Source organism: Nerophis lumbriciformis, linkage group LG05 (assembly GCF_033978685.3).
Source record: "Nerophis lumbriciformis linkage group LG05, RoL_Nlum_v2.1, whole genome shotgun sequence".
Lineage (NCBI taxonomy): Eukaryota > Metazoa > Chordata > Actinopteri > Syngnathiformes > Syngnathidae > Nerophis > Nerophis lumbriciformis.
The window spans coordinates 32,697,920-32,715,332 of record NC_084552.2 but is presented as its reverse complement, the minus strand read 5'-3'; the positions used below and the strand labels follow the sequence as shown (position 1 = coordinate 32,715,332).

The following is a 17,413-nucleotide window of genomic DNA, read 5'->3' as shown; positions in this document are numbered from 1 at the left end:
ATGTGGTCTTTATCAGACTCCAGTACAAACACATACAGGCCCCAATGAGGCCTCAATGTGGCCTTGATGTCACTTGCATGTGCGGTTCAATAAGGTGAAAAGAAAGGAAGTTGACTGGATTCCGTAAAAAAAGTTGCTACTACTACTACAAAATAAAATAAGTTACCACACCTTAGAAATTATTTTTTTCAACTTGAAAATAAATTAAAGTAATACAATGTATGATTGGATGTACACACATATATATATATATATATATATATATATATATATATATATATATATATATATATATATATATATATATATATATAAAATTATATTTTTTTGTCTTTCGAATTTTGCCTATGGATTTTTTCTTAATGTATTCTAAATATTAAATGACTTTGATCAAAAGTCACTTACAATGGATCCTATTGGAGCAGTTCAATTATGGCTATAGAGCCCCTAAAAAAACATCCAAACACCTCCAATATGGTTTTATATACATGATGTAAGTATATATGTAATGTAGTAACAGGCACATTTATAATAGCATTTAATATTTACGTTTTTTGATCATTATAAGCATACGCAGCGCATTCATTTCAAAAACACATCACGACGTTTGCTTTTAATTTTTTTTTCTTTACTGATTTCTGCTCACTGCAGACTTTATGAGAGCCAACAAACATAATAAAACATCACTTATGTCAATACGTGGACCTTGGGGTGTTGTGTTTTCCCGGAATGCAAAGGAAAGTTGGCGCGGGCAAGGCGTGAGGGTAAGGTCATGTTTATTTTTACATTAACAAACTACAAAAAAGGAAGCAAACAAAAGGCGCGCACAATGCGTAAGTACAAAAACTTGGCTAATGAAACAAAAAGACTAGCACAAAGGCAATTAACTATGAACATGAAACAAAAACACTTACTGTGGCATGGCATGAAGCATGAACAGGATCTCATGGGTAGCAGAGGTAGTATGGCTAATGTCACCAGGACGCATACTTGCCAACCCTCCCGGATTTTCCGGGAGACTCCCGAAATTCAGCGCCTCTCCCAAAAACCTCCCGGGACAAATTTTCTCCCGAAATTTAGGCGGATCTGGAGGCCACACCCCCTCCAGCTCCATGCGGACCTGAATGAGGACAGCTTGTTCCCACAATATAAACAGCGTGCCTGCCCAATCACGTTATAACTGTAGAATGATCGAGGGCGAGTTCTTGGTTTCTTATGTGGGTTTATTGGTAGGCAGTTTCATTAACGTCCTCCCAGCGCGGTAACAACACACAATAACAGCAGTCACGTTTTCGTCTACCGTAAAGCAGTTCGTCTGCCGTAAACAGCAATGTTGTGACACTCTTAAACAGGACAATACTGCCCTCTACTGTATTTGCATATGTGACAAAAACATCTAGGGCTTTTAGAGAGTGCAGTGCACAACTGCGCACACAACAAGGAGACGAAGCAGAAGAACGAGGAAGATACAGCCATGGCGATGCCGACGACGAGTAAGATGAAGAAATACGCTTGTAAGTTCCAAGCCGCAGCTGCGATTGGACCTGGATAGCCTCCGGGAAGAAGCAGTGGACTACCAAGTGCTTGGCAGTGAAGATCTTCCTCAGGAAGCAAAGATTGACCGGTTTTGGGCCATGCTAGGGAAGTGAAGTGAATTACATTTATATAGCGCTTTTTCTCAAGTGACTCAAAGCGCTTTACATAGTGAAACCCAATATCTAAGTTACATTTAAACCAGTGTGGGTGGCACTGGGAGCAGGTGGGTAAAGTGTCTTGCCCAAGGACACAACGGCAGTGACTAGGATGGCGGAAGCGGGGATCGAACCTGGAACCCTCAAGTTCCTGGCACGGCTGCTCTACCAACCGAGCTATACCGCCCATACCGGGAGAGATGGAAGATTCCAGACTCTAGTGCATTTGATGAAAGCACTTTTGTGCATGCCACACAGCAATGCATCATCAGAGAGGGTGTTCAGCATGGTTAGAAAAATAGTGACAAAGAATAGAACAAGGATGGACAATTCAACCCTTAACTCAACAATGAGTAGATGAGTGTTATGTGTGTGTGTGTATATGTGTAAATAAATGAACACTGAAATTCAAGTATTTCTTTTATTTATATATATATATATATATATATATATATATATATATATATATATATATATATATATATATATATATATGTATATGTATATATATATATATATATATATATATATATATATATATATATATATAATCATCCATCCATCCATATATATAATAAAATAAATATATATATATATAGCTAGAATTCACTGAAAGTCAAGTATTTCTTATATATATATATATATATATATATATATATATATATATATATATATATATATATATATATATATATGTCTTAATAAGGTTATCCAAAAAATAGTGCTCGATACCGTAGTAGAGCGCAATATATGTATGTGTGGGGAAAAAAAATCACAAGACTATTTCATCTCTACAGGCCTGTTTCATGAGGGGGTTCCCTCAATCATCAGGAGATTTTAATGGGAGCATTCACATACCATAGTTTATATAGGGCACAGAGTGGGTGGGTACAGGCTGGCGTAGGGGCGTGGTGATTGGCTCATGTGTTACCTAGGAGGTGTTTCCGTCTGTGGCGGCATGCTGTTACAATTTCGCTGCGCTTGTTGAGGGATGACAGGTCTGGACGGTAAATAATCAGTTTCTCTTTCAAGCATAGGTTGCATCTTTTATTACCACTATTGTAAGGTGTGCTGGATGCAAGAATTTGCCATGTTATTGAATATTCAACATTATTGTCTTTGAGGTCCCAAATGTGTTTGCTGAGTTCTGTGGTATTCCGCAGGTTTTGGTTCCTGAAAGAAGCCTTGTGATTGTTCCATCTGGTTTTGAACTCTCCCTCGGTTAATCCTACATATGTGTCGGATGTGTTAATGTCCTTGCGTGTTACCTTAGATTGGTAGACAACTGATGTTTGTAAGCACCCCCCGTTGAGAGGGCAATCAGGTTTCTTTCGGCAGTTACAGCCTTTGTTGGTTTTGGAGTCGCTCTGTCCGGGGGCCGACGGCTCATTTGCAATTGTTTTGTTGTGGTTTGAGATAATTTGTCGTATATTGTTCATACAGCTGTAGCTCAATTTAATGTTGTTCTTGTTGAATACTTTTCTTAGGGTGTTGTCTTTGGGAAAGTGTTTGTCAATCAGATTGAGGAATTTGTGTCCAATGTTAGTTGAGACGTTTTTGCTGTATGGGGGGTTGTACCAGATGATGTCGTTTCGTTTTCTGTTCTTTTTGGTTGGTTTCCTGGCGTGGGTTCATAGGTGAGGGTGAAATTGTATCCGCTTTCATCAAGGGCTTTTTGGTACGGGGGGGTTGCTTGGTCAAATTCAGCTTTGCTGGATGACAGCATCGATAGCCTTTTATTAATTCCGGTAGGTATTCTTTTCGTGGTGGTGGGTGGGTGGTTGCTGTCATGGTGCACGTATTGGAGTGTTGTGTTGGGTTTCGTGAATGGTTGGTAGCTGTTATTTCTCAGGTTGAAAGTGACGTCAAGGAAGTTGACAGTTTGCTTGTTGGCTTCAATCGTGATCCGTAGGCCGTTCTCTTTGAAAATTTGGCATATGCGCTTCTTGGTATTCTCGCTGCTCCTTGGCGAGGCGCGACACACTGCCAGTCCGTCATCACGGTAAATACCAAGGTTCAGATTGAGGCTAGCGAGCTGGGAGAGGAGGAAACTCCCAACGAGTTCACACGTTTCTGCTCCGTCAAAACTTCCCATAGTGACGTCAAATGTTGCATTGTTCTTTTTTTGCCATGGTGTACTGTTGTGGATGAGAATGGAGTTTTTTGCGTGGATGATGATGTTTCTTTCGTTGCCTGTGATTGAGTCGTAGTCTGAGGCGAAGTCTAGTGCTTGAGTCAGTAGGTCTTGCGTGATGGAAGGGTAAAATTCTTCGATATCAAAGGAGATAAAGTTGTGCTGTTGTTTGTCTTGGATGTTGTTGAACCATTTGATTACTGCTGCTGTATTTCTCCATTGGTTGAGTGGTGTTTTGTCCTTGATTTTTGTGTTGACTCTGTCCAGGATTATTTTGCTGATTTTTCCTATTTCAGATTTAGTTGGGTTTATTAGTCGGCATGTTGGGTTATTTGCGAAGTTGGGTTTGTGGTCCTTCAATGTGATGAAGGCTTCCTTGTTGGCTGTGGCGTCCACCCTGTCCTCAATGTCCAGTTCAGCTGCGATCCTTTTATTTTCCAGGTGGATGTTCTGTAAGGTGTTGGGTTGTGCTTTTTTGTATGATTTGGTGATGCTTCTGTCCAGTAAGGTGTGATGTTCTGGTATGTCCATTCTGTAGAAGTTTGTGGTTTTATCGGCAGCTATGATGAGGTTGTTTACTTTCTTGATGCGCTCCTTGTCATTTTTCAGCTTGGTGAGGAGTGGGTTGCGGATTGGCTTGAATTTGACTGATTGTATCATTTTGAGCATGTCGTTCTCAAAATCCTTTAGTTCCTCAACTGTGGGTGGGTTCTTGGTAGATTTGAATCCGTAAGTTTTATTTTGCGTTCCTTTTGTTTCAGGGTGGAGGAAAAAATGTGCTTTCCACCGCATCCTTCTTAGGAAGTGTTCCGTCTTTTCTATGAGCCTTAGCTTGAACGGCCTACGGATCACGATTGAAGCCAACAAGCAAACTGTCAACTTCCTTGACGTCACTTTCAACCTGAGAAATAACAGCTACCAACTATTCACGAAACCCAACACAACACTCCAATACGTGCACCATGACAGCAACCACCCACCCACCACCACGAAAAGAATACCTACCGGAATTAATAAAAGGCTATCGATGCTGTCATCTAGCAAAGCTGAATTTGACCAAGCAACCCCCCGTACCAAAAAGCCCTTGATGAAAGCGGATACAATTTCACCCTCACCTATGAACCCACGCCAGGAAACCAACCAAAAAAGAACAGAAAACGAAACGACATCATCTGGTACAACCCCCCATACAGCAAAAACGTCTCAACTAACATTGGACACAAATTCCTCAATCTGATTGACAAACACTTTCCCAAAGACAACACCCTAAGAAAAGTATTCAACAAGAACAACATTAAATTGAGCTACAGCTGTATGAACAATATACGACAAATTATCTCAAACCACAACAAAACAATTGCAAATGAGCCCCCGGCCCCCGGACAGAGCGACTCCAAAACCAACAAAGGCTGTAACTGCCGAAAGAAACCTGATTGCCCTCTCAACGGGGGGTGCTTACAAACATCAGTTGTCTACCAATCTAAGGTAACACGCAAGGACATTAACACATCCGACACATATGTAGGATTAACCGAGGGAGAGTTCAAAACCAGATGGAACAATCACAAGGCTTCTTTCAGGAACCAAAACCTGCGGAATACCACAGAACTCAGCAAACACATTTGGGACCTCAAAGACAATAATGTTGAATATTCAATAACATGGCAAATTCTTGCATCCAGCACACCTTACAATAGTGGTAATAAAAGATGCAACCTATGCTTGAAAGAGAAACTGTTTATTATTTACCGTCCAGACCTGTCATCCCTCAACAAGCGCAGCGAAATTGTAACAGCATGCCGCCACAGACGGAAACACCTCCTAGGTAACACATGAGCCAATCACCACGCCCCTACGCCAGCCTGTACCCACCCACTCTGTGCCCTATATAAACTATGGTATGTGAATGCTCCCATTAAAATCTCCTGATGATTGAGGGAACCCCCTCATGAAACAGGCCTGTAGAGATGAAATAGTCTTGTGATTTTTTTTCCCACACATACATATATATATATATATATATATATATATATTCACCAAGTCAAGTATTTCATATATATATATATATATACATATATATATATATATATATATATATATATATATATATATATATATATATATATATATATATATATATATATATATATATGTCTTAATAAGGTTATCCAAAAAATAGTGCTCGATACCGTAGTAGAGCGCAATATATGTATGTGTGGGGAAAAAAAATCACAAGACTATTTCATCTCTACAGGCCTGTTTCATGAGGGGGGTACCCTCAATCGTCAGGAGATTTTGACGATTGAGGGTACCCCCCTCATGAAACAGGCCTGTAGAGATGAAATAGTCTTGTGATTTTTTTCCCCACACATACATATATATATATATATATATATATATATATATATATATATATATATATATATTTTTTTTTTTTTTATATATATATATATATATATATATATACAGTATATATATACCGTATTTTCCGCACTATAAGGCGCACCGGATTATTAGCCGCACCTTCTATGAATTACATATTTCATAATTTTGTCCACCAATAAGCCGCCCCGGACTATAAGCCGCGCCTACGCTGCGCTAAAGTGAATGTCAAAAAAACGCTGCGCTAAAGTGAATGTCAAAAAAACAGTCAGATAGTTCAGTCAAACTTTAATAATATATTGAAAACCAGCGTTCTAACAACTCTGTCCCAAAATGTACGCAAATGTGCAATCACAAACATAGTAAAATTCAAAATGGTGTAGAGCAATAAATAGCAACATAATGTTGCTCGAACGTTAATGTCACAACACACAAAATAAACATAGCCCTCACCTTCTGAAGTTATTCTTCATTCGTAAATCCTTCGAATTCTTCGTCTTCGGTGTCCGAATTGAAAAGTTGCGCAAGCGTGGGATCCAAAAATGGCCGGCTCCGCCTCGTCGAAGTCATCGGATTCAGTGTCGCTGTTGTTGTGCAGCAGTTCTGTGAATCCTGCCTTCCGGAAAGCTCGGACCACAGTTGTGACCGAAACTATCTGCCCAGGCATTTACGATCCACTGGCAGATGTTGGCGTATGTCGACCGGCGCTATCTGCCCGTCTTAGTGAAGGTGTGTTCGCCTTCGGAGCTGTGTGAAAAAAGCCACCCGGCCTCTTCGCGTAAACTTCCCTTAACCACTCGCTCATCTTTTCTTCATCCATCCATCCCTTCGAGTTAGCTTTTATGATGACGCCGGCTGGAAAGGTCTCTTTTGGCAAGGTCTTCCTTTTGAATATCACCATGGGAGGAAGTTAGCATGGCAAGCTAGAACCACAGTGAAGGATGACTTCTCATTCCCTGTGGTGCGAATATTCACCGTACGTGCTCCCGTTCCACAGTGCGGTTCACAGGAATATCAGTTGCTGTGAAATACGGTAGTAATCCGTGTGCGGATGGAGAGATTGCGTCTTTTTATGAACCGGATCCTTGTCGCGTAGTAGGAGCCATTTTGTGGTCTTTACAGATGTAAACAGGAAATGAAACGTACGGTGATATCCGCGCGTTTTTTCTTCTTCTTCCGGGGGCGGGTGAAGCGCTTCCTGTTCTATGGGGGCGGGTGCTTTCCTTGGCGGTTGCTTGCGTAGAAGAAGAAGCGCTTCCTGTTCTACCGGGAAAAAAGATGGCGGCTGTTTACCGAAGTTGCGAGACCGAAACTTTATGAAAATGAATCGTAATAAAGCGCACCGGGTTATAAGGCGCACTGTCAGCTTTTGAGAAAAATTGTGGTTTTTAGGTGCGCCTTATAGTGCGGAAAATACGGTATAAGAAATACTTGACTTTCAGTGAATTCTAGCTGTAAATATACTCCTCCCATCTTAACCACGCCCCCAACCACGCCACCCCCCCATACACACACACACACACACACCCCACCTCCCGAAATCGGAGGTCTCAAGGTTGGCAAGTATGTCAGGACGATCAACAGGAAAAGACAGGTTTAAATAACAGTGGCATAATTAGTGACAGGTGTGTGAGTTCAAATGAATCAGGTGCGTGACATGAGGACAATTGAAAACTAATGGTCGCTATGGTGACAAAACAAACGAGTGCCCAAAGAGTCCAAAAACCAAACCTGAACATAACCAAAACAAAACATGATCACACAGACAAGACAACTTACTGTGCAAGATCTGCTGTCATTGGTATGCCGACTGCTGGGATGTTCACGTATTCCCATTTAAATTAAAAATGTCTCATAATCCTCGCGAAGAAACGAGGTGGGGGAGCGGGAACAAGCGTTTTTCGTGTAGTTCTCGCTAGTTCCAGGTCCTATATGGCGGTCAAAGTGTCCCAACTTGTCTGATTATATTCTCAGCCATCTAGTTTCTAGGTGAGAGGTATGATTTATGATCTAAAATAAATTTACAGGGAGCAGGGAAACAAGGAAACAGCAGATCACTCGATGTCAACATAGGACAACACGGAAGTGATTACGTCACCGCTATAAATAGTTTGTCTTCATTAGCGCATTAGAGCTTCATTAACAATATCACCAATACTTGGTTGATATTCAAGTCACGAAATGTAAATTGAGTATTGTTGAGGCTTTTTGAATGGTTATTTATCTGATTTTATGGGCAGAATAGTGGAGCTCCCATTGGCTCCACTGTAAGCTGACTTTTATTTACGTTTATTTATTATTTAGAATGCATTAAAAAAATCAATCCATCGTAATGTCTTTCATAATGATTGTGTACGATAGGCAAAATTCCAAAAAAGTGTAGTTCCCCTTTTAATAAAAAAAAATTCAAATATGTGTCATATGCAGTTGAGAGAGTTTTCAGAGCAGTGTGAGGGCGGGTGTGTTTGCGCCCGTATAATGCGGTGTCTCTTGCCAATAACGTGTGACATCCGCATGGTTTTCAGCTGCGCTATATTTGTATATTTGAGCCTGGAACGGTAACTCCTGCAATAATAATGGCAAATTATGCAAATTTAGACAGCGATGAGATGGCGACTTTTCCAGGGTGTACCCTGCCTACCGCCCGAATGCAGCTGAGATAGGCTCCAGCGAACCCCCGCCATCCCGAAAGGGACAAGCGGTAGAAAATGGATGGATGGATAGACATTGGCATCATCTAGCTTTTAAATTTGAAAGCTAAGGAAGTGCGCCTGAAAAATGTGAAGGGACATATTGTCGTCTGGGTAAAGGCGGGCACTGATGCCGGAGGGAAACCCCTGTTCTATTCCCAGTTTGTTATTCTCGTCTTTGGTCATGTGATCCACACAGTATGTAGTGAAGTTACTTTTTAAATTATTTTTAGAGCTATGACACAAGTCATGTGTTTGGAATGTTGATGCACACCTTAATGACAAACTGCTGTGACAATTGTCTGCTTGTTGAATGGTGCACCACGCTGAATCTATTCAAGCATGTGGCCACAAATACACACCTGTTAGAGCTGAAACGGGTACACACACCTGATACACACTTTGCGTTGCCATGACTGTACATAGAAACAAAGCAAGGGTTAATTGTCCAGGTCACGACAAGTCATCTGACCCAAATTTTCTTACAGGTTGTGTTCATAATAAGCTGATAGTAAAGGTTTGTTAAATCATCTCTATTAGCGAGCTAGCTGTTGCTAACGCTAAAAGATGAGGCCACAGTTTACAGACAACAGCCACCAGTGTCTAATCTTTAGGTGACCCCAGCAGCAGACTGCTTTTACTTGCCATTCAGTAGACAAACCAAACACAGAAATAATGTCAGAAACTCTGAATAGCCGCACAAAGACACTGATTCACGAAAGATGGTTTAGGTTTGTTGTGGTGCTGTGACGGCGAGACAGAAAACACACCTCTTAAAAAGTGTATTTTCTGAATGGACTTGAGTTTGCGGCATTAAACATAGAATGATCTGTAAAGTATGTCTAGAATATTAGCAGTGCAGCAGGAATCAACTGTAAATGCTAAATAATGTGGGGTTCTTTTATATTTCATTGCTCCTTAATGTATGTCAGGATCCAGTATTTAATGGTTGAAAGAGTGCACAAGTCAAACAAGTAGGTTGATTGGTGGTTAATGTGTTAACACACACACACACACATACTGTCTCCTCATTGCCAGCAAGTGTGTTTGATGCACAGCCATGCAGAAAAGGGTGCTGGTTTATAACTTACTTGGCTGACATATTCCCTCTTTTTTTTACCTTAAGTCACCATGGCGACCCGCGCACAGTGCGGCAGCGGCACGCTTGGCCGCAGCAGCCTCCATTGAGGTGAAATCTCACGCGGTGTCTTTATTGACAATTCTTATGCTGGGAAAATAAATGTTCCTTTTGTGTTGAGCGACGTCCAAGCAGCAGACCTAAAAGCCTTGTTTGGGTTCATTTGTGTTTTGTGATTGGTCTATCTTTGCATCCCTACCCCTCTTCCCCCTCCCTCTTCCACCTCCTGCTTCCTTATTTCACCTTTAGATTTACACACACATCAATGCCACAATGCAGCTCTCAGTTTTGATGTTTTAAAATATTTGTTTATTCGGTCACATGTTGGGAACCAGTTTGATTCCCACGGTAACGCCATGCCGCTCTATTAATTCCATGTGACACTAACAGATGACACAGGCACGTGTTAGCAGCCACACTGTGTGTGTGTGTGTGTGTGTGTGTGTGTGTGTGTGTGTGTGTGTGTGTGTGTGTGTGTGTGTGTGTGTGTGTGTGTGTGTGTGTGTGTGTGTGTGTGTGTGTGTGTGTGTGTGTGTGTGCATGATCACTGTCATGTGTTGATTTTGTTAATTTGACTTTCTAGGCCAGTTTTCTTTGTGAAAAAGACAGAAGATACACTTAAATGACAGAGCACATACAGTATAGAGACGGGTGTCTTTTTTAGCCTGATGTGTGTGTAATCTGGTGTGTGTCTTGCAGATTGGCGCCTATGACCAGCAAATATGGGAGAAGTCTGTGGAGCAGCGAGAAATCAAGGTCCTTTTACCTAAATGTTTTGGTTTTCAAAGCCCCACATTTATTTTATTTTCATATTCTTTTTCAATTTCTTGATGTTTTGTCTGCACCCTTCCACCGCCATTGTCCATCTCCTGTTTGTTTCTTTTTAACTCTTTTCCTTTCTGCCCCACTTCTTCATCTTCTTCACCCATCCTCCCTCTCAATCATCCTCCTCTTCAGTTTATATCGCTGGTGAGTATTCGCCAACCTCCCCACCCCCCAAGTGTGCACGTGCGCTTGACCTTGGCATAGACTAGACCATGATTGGTCAGCCTTTATTTTTGTGTATATTAACCGTGTGCTGTGCATATGTCAATGTATCTCTAATAAACAGGGCAGAGAACAACAAATAATCATGTTTATAACTTAAGGATAAAAAGTCTGACCTCAGCACATGGGGTCTCCAAAACTTTTTCCACCGAGTGCTAAGTACAAAATCTATTTAAGGATGTGTTGTGTACATTAAAGATGTTCAAATGAATCCAATGTACAGCAGGTCAATTAACATTAACGTCTTGGTGTTTGTGTTACAGGTGATAAAGCAAATGAGTGTATTATCGAATAATACATCTAGCAATGATCTATTGATAAATGTATCCATATTTACATTAGTACCTCAGTTTGCATACGCCTCAATTTACGTATGATTCCGTTTTCAACCAAAACATTGCCTTATTTTTCATATGTATATTTGAACCTCGATTTAACAACTTAAATGGTTCTTTAACAGGGCTCAGAAATCAAAACATTTGTATATTGAAGTCAATTTCTGCATAAGAAACAATGTAAACATGACTAATTGGTTCCAGCCTTGACACAAGTCCATATTTTAGTAAAAGTTTGTACACTTTGAACACAATATAATGTGCTATACAGTACTGTATATCAAACAAGGGAGTGATGAAATAACTTCCTATTTCTCATATTTTTTGGAATATACCACACACTGGTATGTATGCCATACCCACTAAATTCTGAAAGAAAAAAATATTTTCCATATATTAGCCGCACTATAAGGCGCAGACATATACGTTGTGAAATTAGTAATTTACACATAAATATTTTGTAAATGTTCATTTACATACCTTAATTTTTCCAAACGGTGTCTGTAACACGGCAGGAAAACGGCTGATCAAACAAAACAGAAGTCATCGTCATGAACCCACTAGCTGTGGAAGCGCGCTCTCCAATCAGCTAAATAGATTCAATATCTTCTCGGTGACGTCTTGGTAAATTTACTGAGGAATTTGTAAAACTGGAACAATACAAACAGAATGCTATTGTAAGTTAATAATACTAACACAGACACTCGTAAATGTGTTAGCATATTAGCTAATGCTAATAACACTCGCTTCATTACATTACAATAGCACGTATAAATATGCATGAAAACACTACTACAGACATCACACATGGGAGGGTTTAGTAAGTAAGAATTGTTTTAGTGATATTGTAATACTTACAAACATTGCTGGGAATGATTAATGAAGAATCCATATGAGTAGAAACGCCATGGAAGAATAAAAGCTGGAAGGGCACTTGTACTTCCAGTTCAAAGCTTTTAACAGCAGGAAACACCGTAGACATTTACACAACAGCACCTGCAGTGAGCGAACCCATCCAAAAGATGGCGCTATGGCACAAACAATAACACACCATTTTAGTCTATTTGCATGTGTTTTATGAAAACTATTTGCATTATGGCCATCAGCGAAGAAAAATCCATAAATTAGCCGTACTAAAGAATAGGAAAAAAAGTAGCGGCTTATAGTCTGGAATTTTTGCTAATAAAGTCAAATCAGCAACAACCAGCTGAACTGTCTTTATATGTAACTGCCCTGCCGTCACACACACACACACACACACACACACACACACACACACACACACGCACACACACACACACATTGTGTCAGTGTCAGCCAGGTTGCTACAATGCTCACAATAGAATATAAAATCGACTTTGCCTTGTCGGTGAATTGGGAGAGGGAGCAGTGTCGACAACGCTTTGGATACTTCCTAAACGCTTTAATCGACTCATCGCTTGTCCTTTGCTGTCTTTGGACTCAAGCTAGCAAACCTACCAAAGTGCTACAAAAAGTCTAAATAACACTTGAGAAAGCACATCAATTATCAATTATGCACTGCTGGAAACAAAATGTCTGCTGTGAGGCACACAAAGGGTGAATGAATCATTCGTACACTAAAGCATATTTTTATTCGAGTTGTGATTGGTAGATAGAAAAGTACTGTCTCGGTTATTAACCCATTGTACGTAACAAACGAGTCCTTTTGAATCCCAGGTGTTGGTATCTCAATTTCTGGGCTATTCTTTGAATACTTGTATAAATCAGTGTTTTTATCCAGTGCTTTGGCAAACGGCAAACGATGACACCCAGATTGTGGAGTTTTTTAAATTAAAAAAAAACATGCAGCTTCAACACATCAAACCTGAAACGCCAGCATTGTATACAATGTGTTTTGAAAGACTGAAGAGTCTACTGCTAAAGAAGCTCCGTCAAAGCCAACAGTAAAGAAAGCACAAACTACACTTACATCACTATATTAATAATATCCATATATCACCCAGCCCTGCCCGTGTCCAGCTTAGACAGTCATGTGCCACCTGCTGGCGAATTATGAACCCAACATGTCTGACCAGGTGTGGGAAAGGTGGTTGACATTTGTGTGTTTGACCGTTGCAGTTAAAAGTCCCATTGTGGCCTATTATTACATGTGTGCAAGGAGTGGCTACAAAATGCAAACACACTCTAACAAAGATAAGAGGCCCTGAATAGCCAAGCGATAAGAGCACATGCGGCCTGTGAGCTGGAGTGCCACAATAAATTACTAGCTATTGAACTTGTTGTATAGACCGACCTGAAGGTCAATGCACGCTTTAGATAGCAAGATAGTAAATATACCAAGTCCTAGCAGGCTTTATAAACGTAGACGATTAAATATGCACATTAAATGTTTTTAGCATCCTGCATCTCTCACAACGTGCTCGGTGTGGCTTAGTAGATGTTACCACTATGTAGAACACACACATGCAGCATGTTGGTAGGAGTCCAACTGGAGCCCGTAGAGTACACCGCGTAACTCCCAGGTGTATTTTGGTCCCCCAATTACTCTGTCTGTTCCTCCCGCAGGGCCTGAGGAACAAGCCAAAGAAGACTGGACACGTCAAACCGGACCTCATCGACGTGGACTTGGTTAGAGGTGAGAAGATTGTACACTTTGGCATCCATGCGTGATAATTCCTACATCATCTGCTTCTTTCGACACAGGCTCAGCTTTTGCAAAGGCCAAACCTGAGAGTCCATGGACCTCCCTGACACGGAAAGGCATCGTACGCGTCGTCTTCTTTCCCTTCTTTTACCGATGGTGGATCCAGGTCACCTCAAGAGCCATCTTCCTCTTGCTGCTGGCGCTTTACCTGCTGCAAGGTGCATTTCCTGTTCAATCATTTTAATGGGCCATTCCACCGCTGCTGTTTGCATCCCCAGAAAACAGATTTTTTTATTACCTATTTGTTTGTTGCCCTTGATATGTGTATCAGTTAGTCAGTAAAATACTTTGAAAAGTTATGGGAAGTATTGAATGAACATTTCAGGAAATGTCAGAAATGGGATAATCAACAAGTGATTTCATTTTGGGGATGATCTAGATCATTTCTACTGTTACCTTACATTTACATTATGAGACTCTACTGTGTGCGTATGCTAGCGGCCCCTCCTCAACCACAGAGACAAACACCGGATGACTGACAAGAAGCTTCACGCGGTTTCTTTTATTCCACTATAGATAACTCAAAATATTATTTTTGTCTTCCTATCAGGACATGTTAAAAATGAGATAAGGAAAATCATAGCATTTTGTTTCTGATCTGGATCACCATCTGGAATCAGGACTTTTTTTTACCTTTGGGGGATCAGACCTGGTGGAGGTCTGTGCTGTCTTGAGTGCTTCTCGAGTTGCACATTGGCCTAATTGCATATTTAATAAATACAATTAAAAATAATAATGTATACTACCTTAAACACTGTAAAACTAGTGTGCCGGCTTCCTAAAATGATGACCTATGATCATTAAAGTGTACATTTTTATTCTTTTTAGTTAAAGTGTACACTTAAGTTGTGTCTTTGGGTTGCCATGCAGTCCTGTTACTGTAACAACCCATTCTAGAAAATGTGAAAAGTCAAATGGTAAAAGTAAAGTAACTCCATCCATCCATTTTCTACCACTTGTCCCCTTTTGAGGTTGCGGGGGGTGCTGGAGCCTATCTCAGCTGCATTCGGGTGGAAGGCGGGGTACACCCTGGACAAGTCGCCCTCATTTATATTTTATGATATTTCAATTATGACTCACCGCAGTCCTGTTTTTTCCAAAGTTATTTCTTTAATTTGAAGATAATTGTTTTGTTGAACCAGGCTATTGTCAACAGGCTATTGGCATAAATGCTATGTTGCTATGTGCTATGTGTTATGTACTTACTAATTCTATGCTAAAATTTCCCTCCGTTGAGTCATATTGGGCTTTTTGAAGCTTGTACAGTGTAAAAAATAAAGTTGCCTGAGGTGGGTCAATACACATTTTTGAGTAGTTCAACATATGTATTATCAGATTAGGTGTTGCAAAAAGTTTAACAGTTTATTTTGAGAGATTTTTAACAAGCAAATGGCACATTTTGGGTGGAATAGCCGTACTACTTAAATGCTACATATCATTCATTTAATGTGTCGCCATCGCCAATATTTCCATCCACAGTGGCGGCAGCCGTCCTCTATGTGAGCGTCCCGCAGCCTCACGTCATACCCGCCACCGAGGTGTTTGGCGCCATCTGGCTAATGCTGCTGCTGGGCACCGTGCACTGTCAGATCGTCTCCACCAGGACGCCCAAGCCTGCCTCCGGTGGCGGCGGGAAGAGACGCAGGTACCTTAGCTCAGTGCTAATTCTAACAGTAGTTGTCTTTGTGTGTTGTTTGGAATGTGTTTGTGTGTGAGAGGGGACGTGTTTCTGCTCTCTTCCAATGAAAGAGTCTATTATATGAAAAGGTCAGTTCGGGAATATACAATCACGTGCAGTCTTCATCTTTTTATTTGATATTCGCTTCAAAATTTACACGTAACGTGCGCCCACTATCGGGAGCTTTTCCGATAAAACTACAATCCTTTACAGTCCCAAAGCGAGCGAGCAGGCGGCCACTAAATCTGTCTGTGCTCTGTTCCTGTGAAGGAAGTTGAGGAAAGCCTCTCAGATGGAGGTGCATAGGGAAGGCGATGGCTCTAGCACTACCGATAACACACAGGACGGGGCGCCGCACTCCCACTCAGCCGCCGCAAAGTACAGCCTGGGCACTCTCTTCCACCATTTCTGGCATGATCTCTGTAAAGCTGGGTGTGTATCTCTCCTTTTGCTTTTCTTTTGGACTTGATTCTCAACTCAATCCTGAGCTGCTGCAAAATGTCCTCACGTGGCTCCAAAGAGGAACATTAATTGGATGATGAAGTGTCTCAGGAGGGATTTTGCAGCATTTACTAGCCGGCATCATCATCATCATCATCAGTCATGTGTTCATTGTCATTGCACACTCAACTCCTCCTTTTCCACCATGCAGATCCAAGAAGTCCAAGCTGTCCATTGACAAGTCCACAGAGACGGACAACGGCTATGTGTCGCTTGACGGCCGTGTCACCAACCGCAGCAGCGAGGAGGGTCTGCAGTTGTTTAACCGCCTTGATGAGGTGTGCTGGGCCACTCGTGGCCCGCCCTCGCATGCTCACGCTGCCCGCAGTGCCACCAGCAACAAAGTCAGCCATCACACACACACACACATAAAGACAAACACACACACACCATTCACTAGCATCGTTGTCATGTACAGGAGCCTGCATCGGATGAAGCTTCCAGTGAGGAGGATCCTGACGCATCCTACATCGCCTTACGCAGGGGAGTCGAGAGACTCAACGCCGACTGCTCGCTACGAAACCGCAAAAGCACACATTACAAGAAACACTACATTGTGGAGGTACACTAGCAGATGTATAATGCTAATATACTAAGGGGAATCCTCGTATTTCCTCATCTAAGTACATTTAACATTCCATAAAATGCTAAATGGATCAGAGTCTAGCCTTTAAGCGTGGTCCTTATGCTAGCGCAACAACCACAGTGTCGTCATAGCTATCAGCTGCAGATGACGCAGTGCGTTTAAAAAGGTGTATGGATTAACATCATCAACATGTTGGTTTGTAACAAAGCTGACTTTTGAAGCAAGTAGTGCCATCTTTCATGTTTTACGTACAATCAATTATCATAACTTTGATTTTATATGGTCAACAAACCAATTCAAATTATTACCAGTTTTTATTTACAATATCTGACGTTTTGACCATTTTTCTCACTTAAAGAGATTGAGAATTTGTTGTACACAGTGAACATCCAAAATGAATAAACAGTAGTGATGTTCGAGCGATACTGAAGCATTAAGAGACTGAAGAAGTGACACCATGTGTGTGTTAAACATGTGACAACTGCTGTTGTTATTTGAACAGTCGCACTGTCACGTAAGTCACATTGCCCAGCACCCTTCAGTCT

General features: G+C 41.1%; 1 protein-coding gene across 3 annotated transcripts in view; it reads left to right on the top strand.

Moving 5' to 3' along the window:
- The window catches only part of LOC133606629 (protein PHTF2-like), a 47,463-nt gene that overhangs the window by 22,196 nt on the left and 7,854 nt on the right, over positions 1 to 17,413 (top strand). For 2 of the 3 annotated variants that reach the window (XR_012050428.1, XM_072913185.1), the window contains exons 3-10: positions 10,735 to 10,791; positions 10,993 to 11,004; positions 13,965 to 14,034; positions 14,103 to 14,261; positions 15,583 to 15,748; positions 16,052 to 16,213; positions 16,434 to 16,626; positions 16,701 to 16,844. Coding sequence is in view for 2 of the 3 variants with exons in the window: in XM_072913185.1 (XP_072769286.1) it covers positions 10,735 to 10,791; positions 10,993 to 11,004; positions 13,965 to 14,034; positions 14,103 to 14,261; positions 15,583 to 15,748; positions 16,052 to 16,213; positions 16,434 to 16,626; positions 16,701 to 16,844 (963 nt within the window). In the remaining variant the exon portion in view is untranslated. The remainder of the gene's footprint in view (positions 1 to 10,734; positions 10,792 to 10,992; positions 11,005 to 13,964; positions 14,035 to 14,102; positions 14,262 to 15,582; positions 15,749 to 16,051; positions 16,214 to 16,433; positions 16,627 to 16,700; positions 16,845 to 17,413) is intronic. The other variant, XM_061960759.1, reaches the window with a different exon arrangement.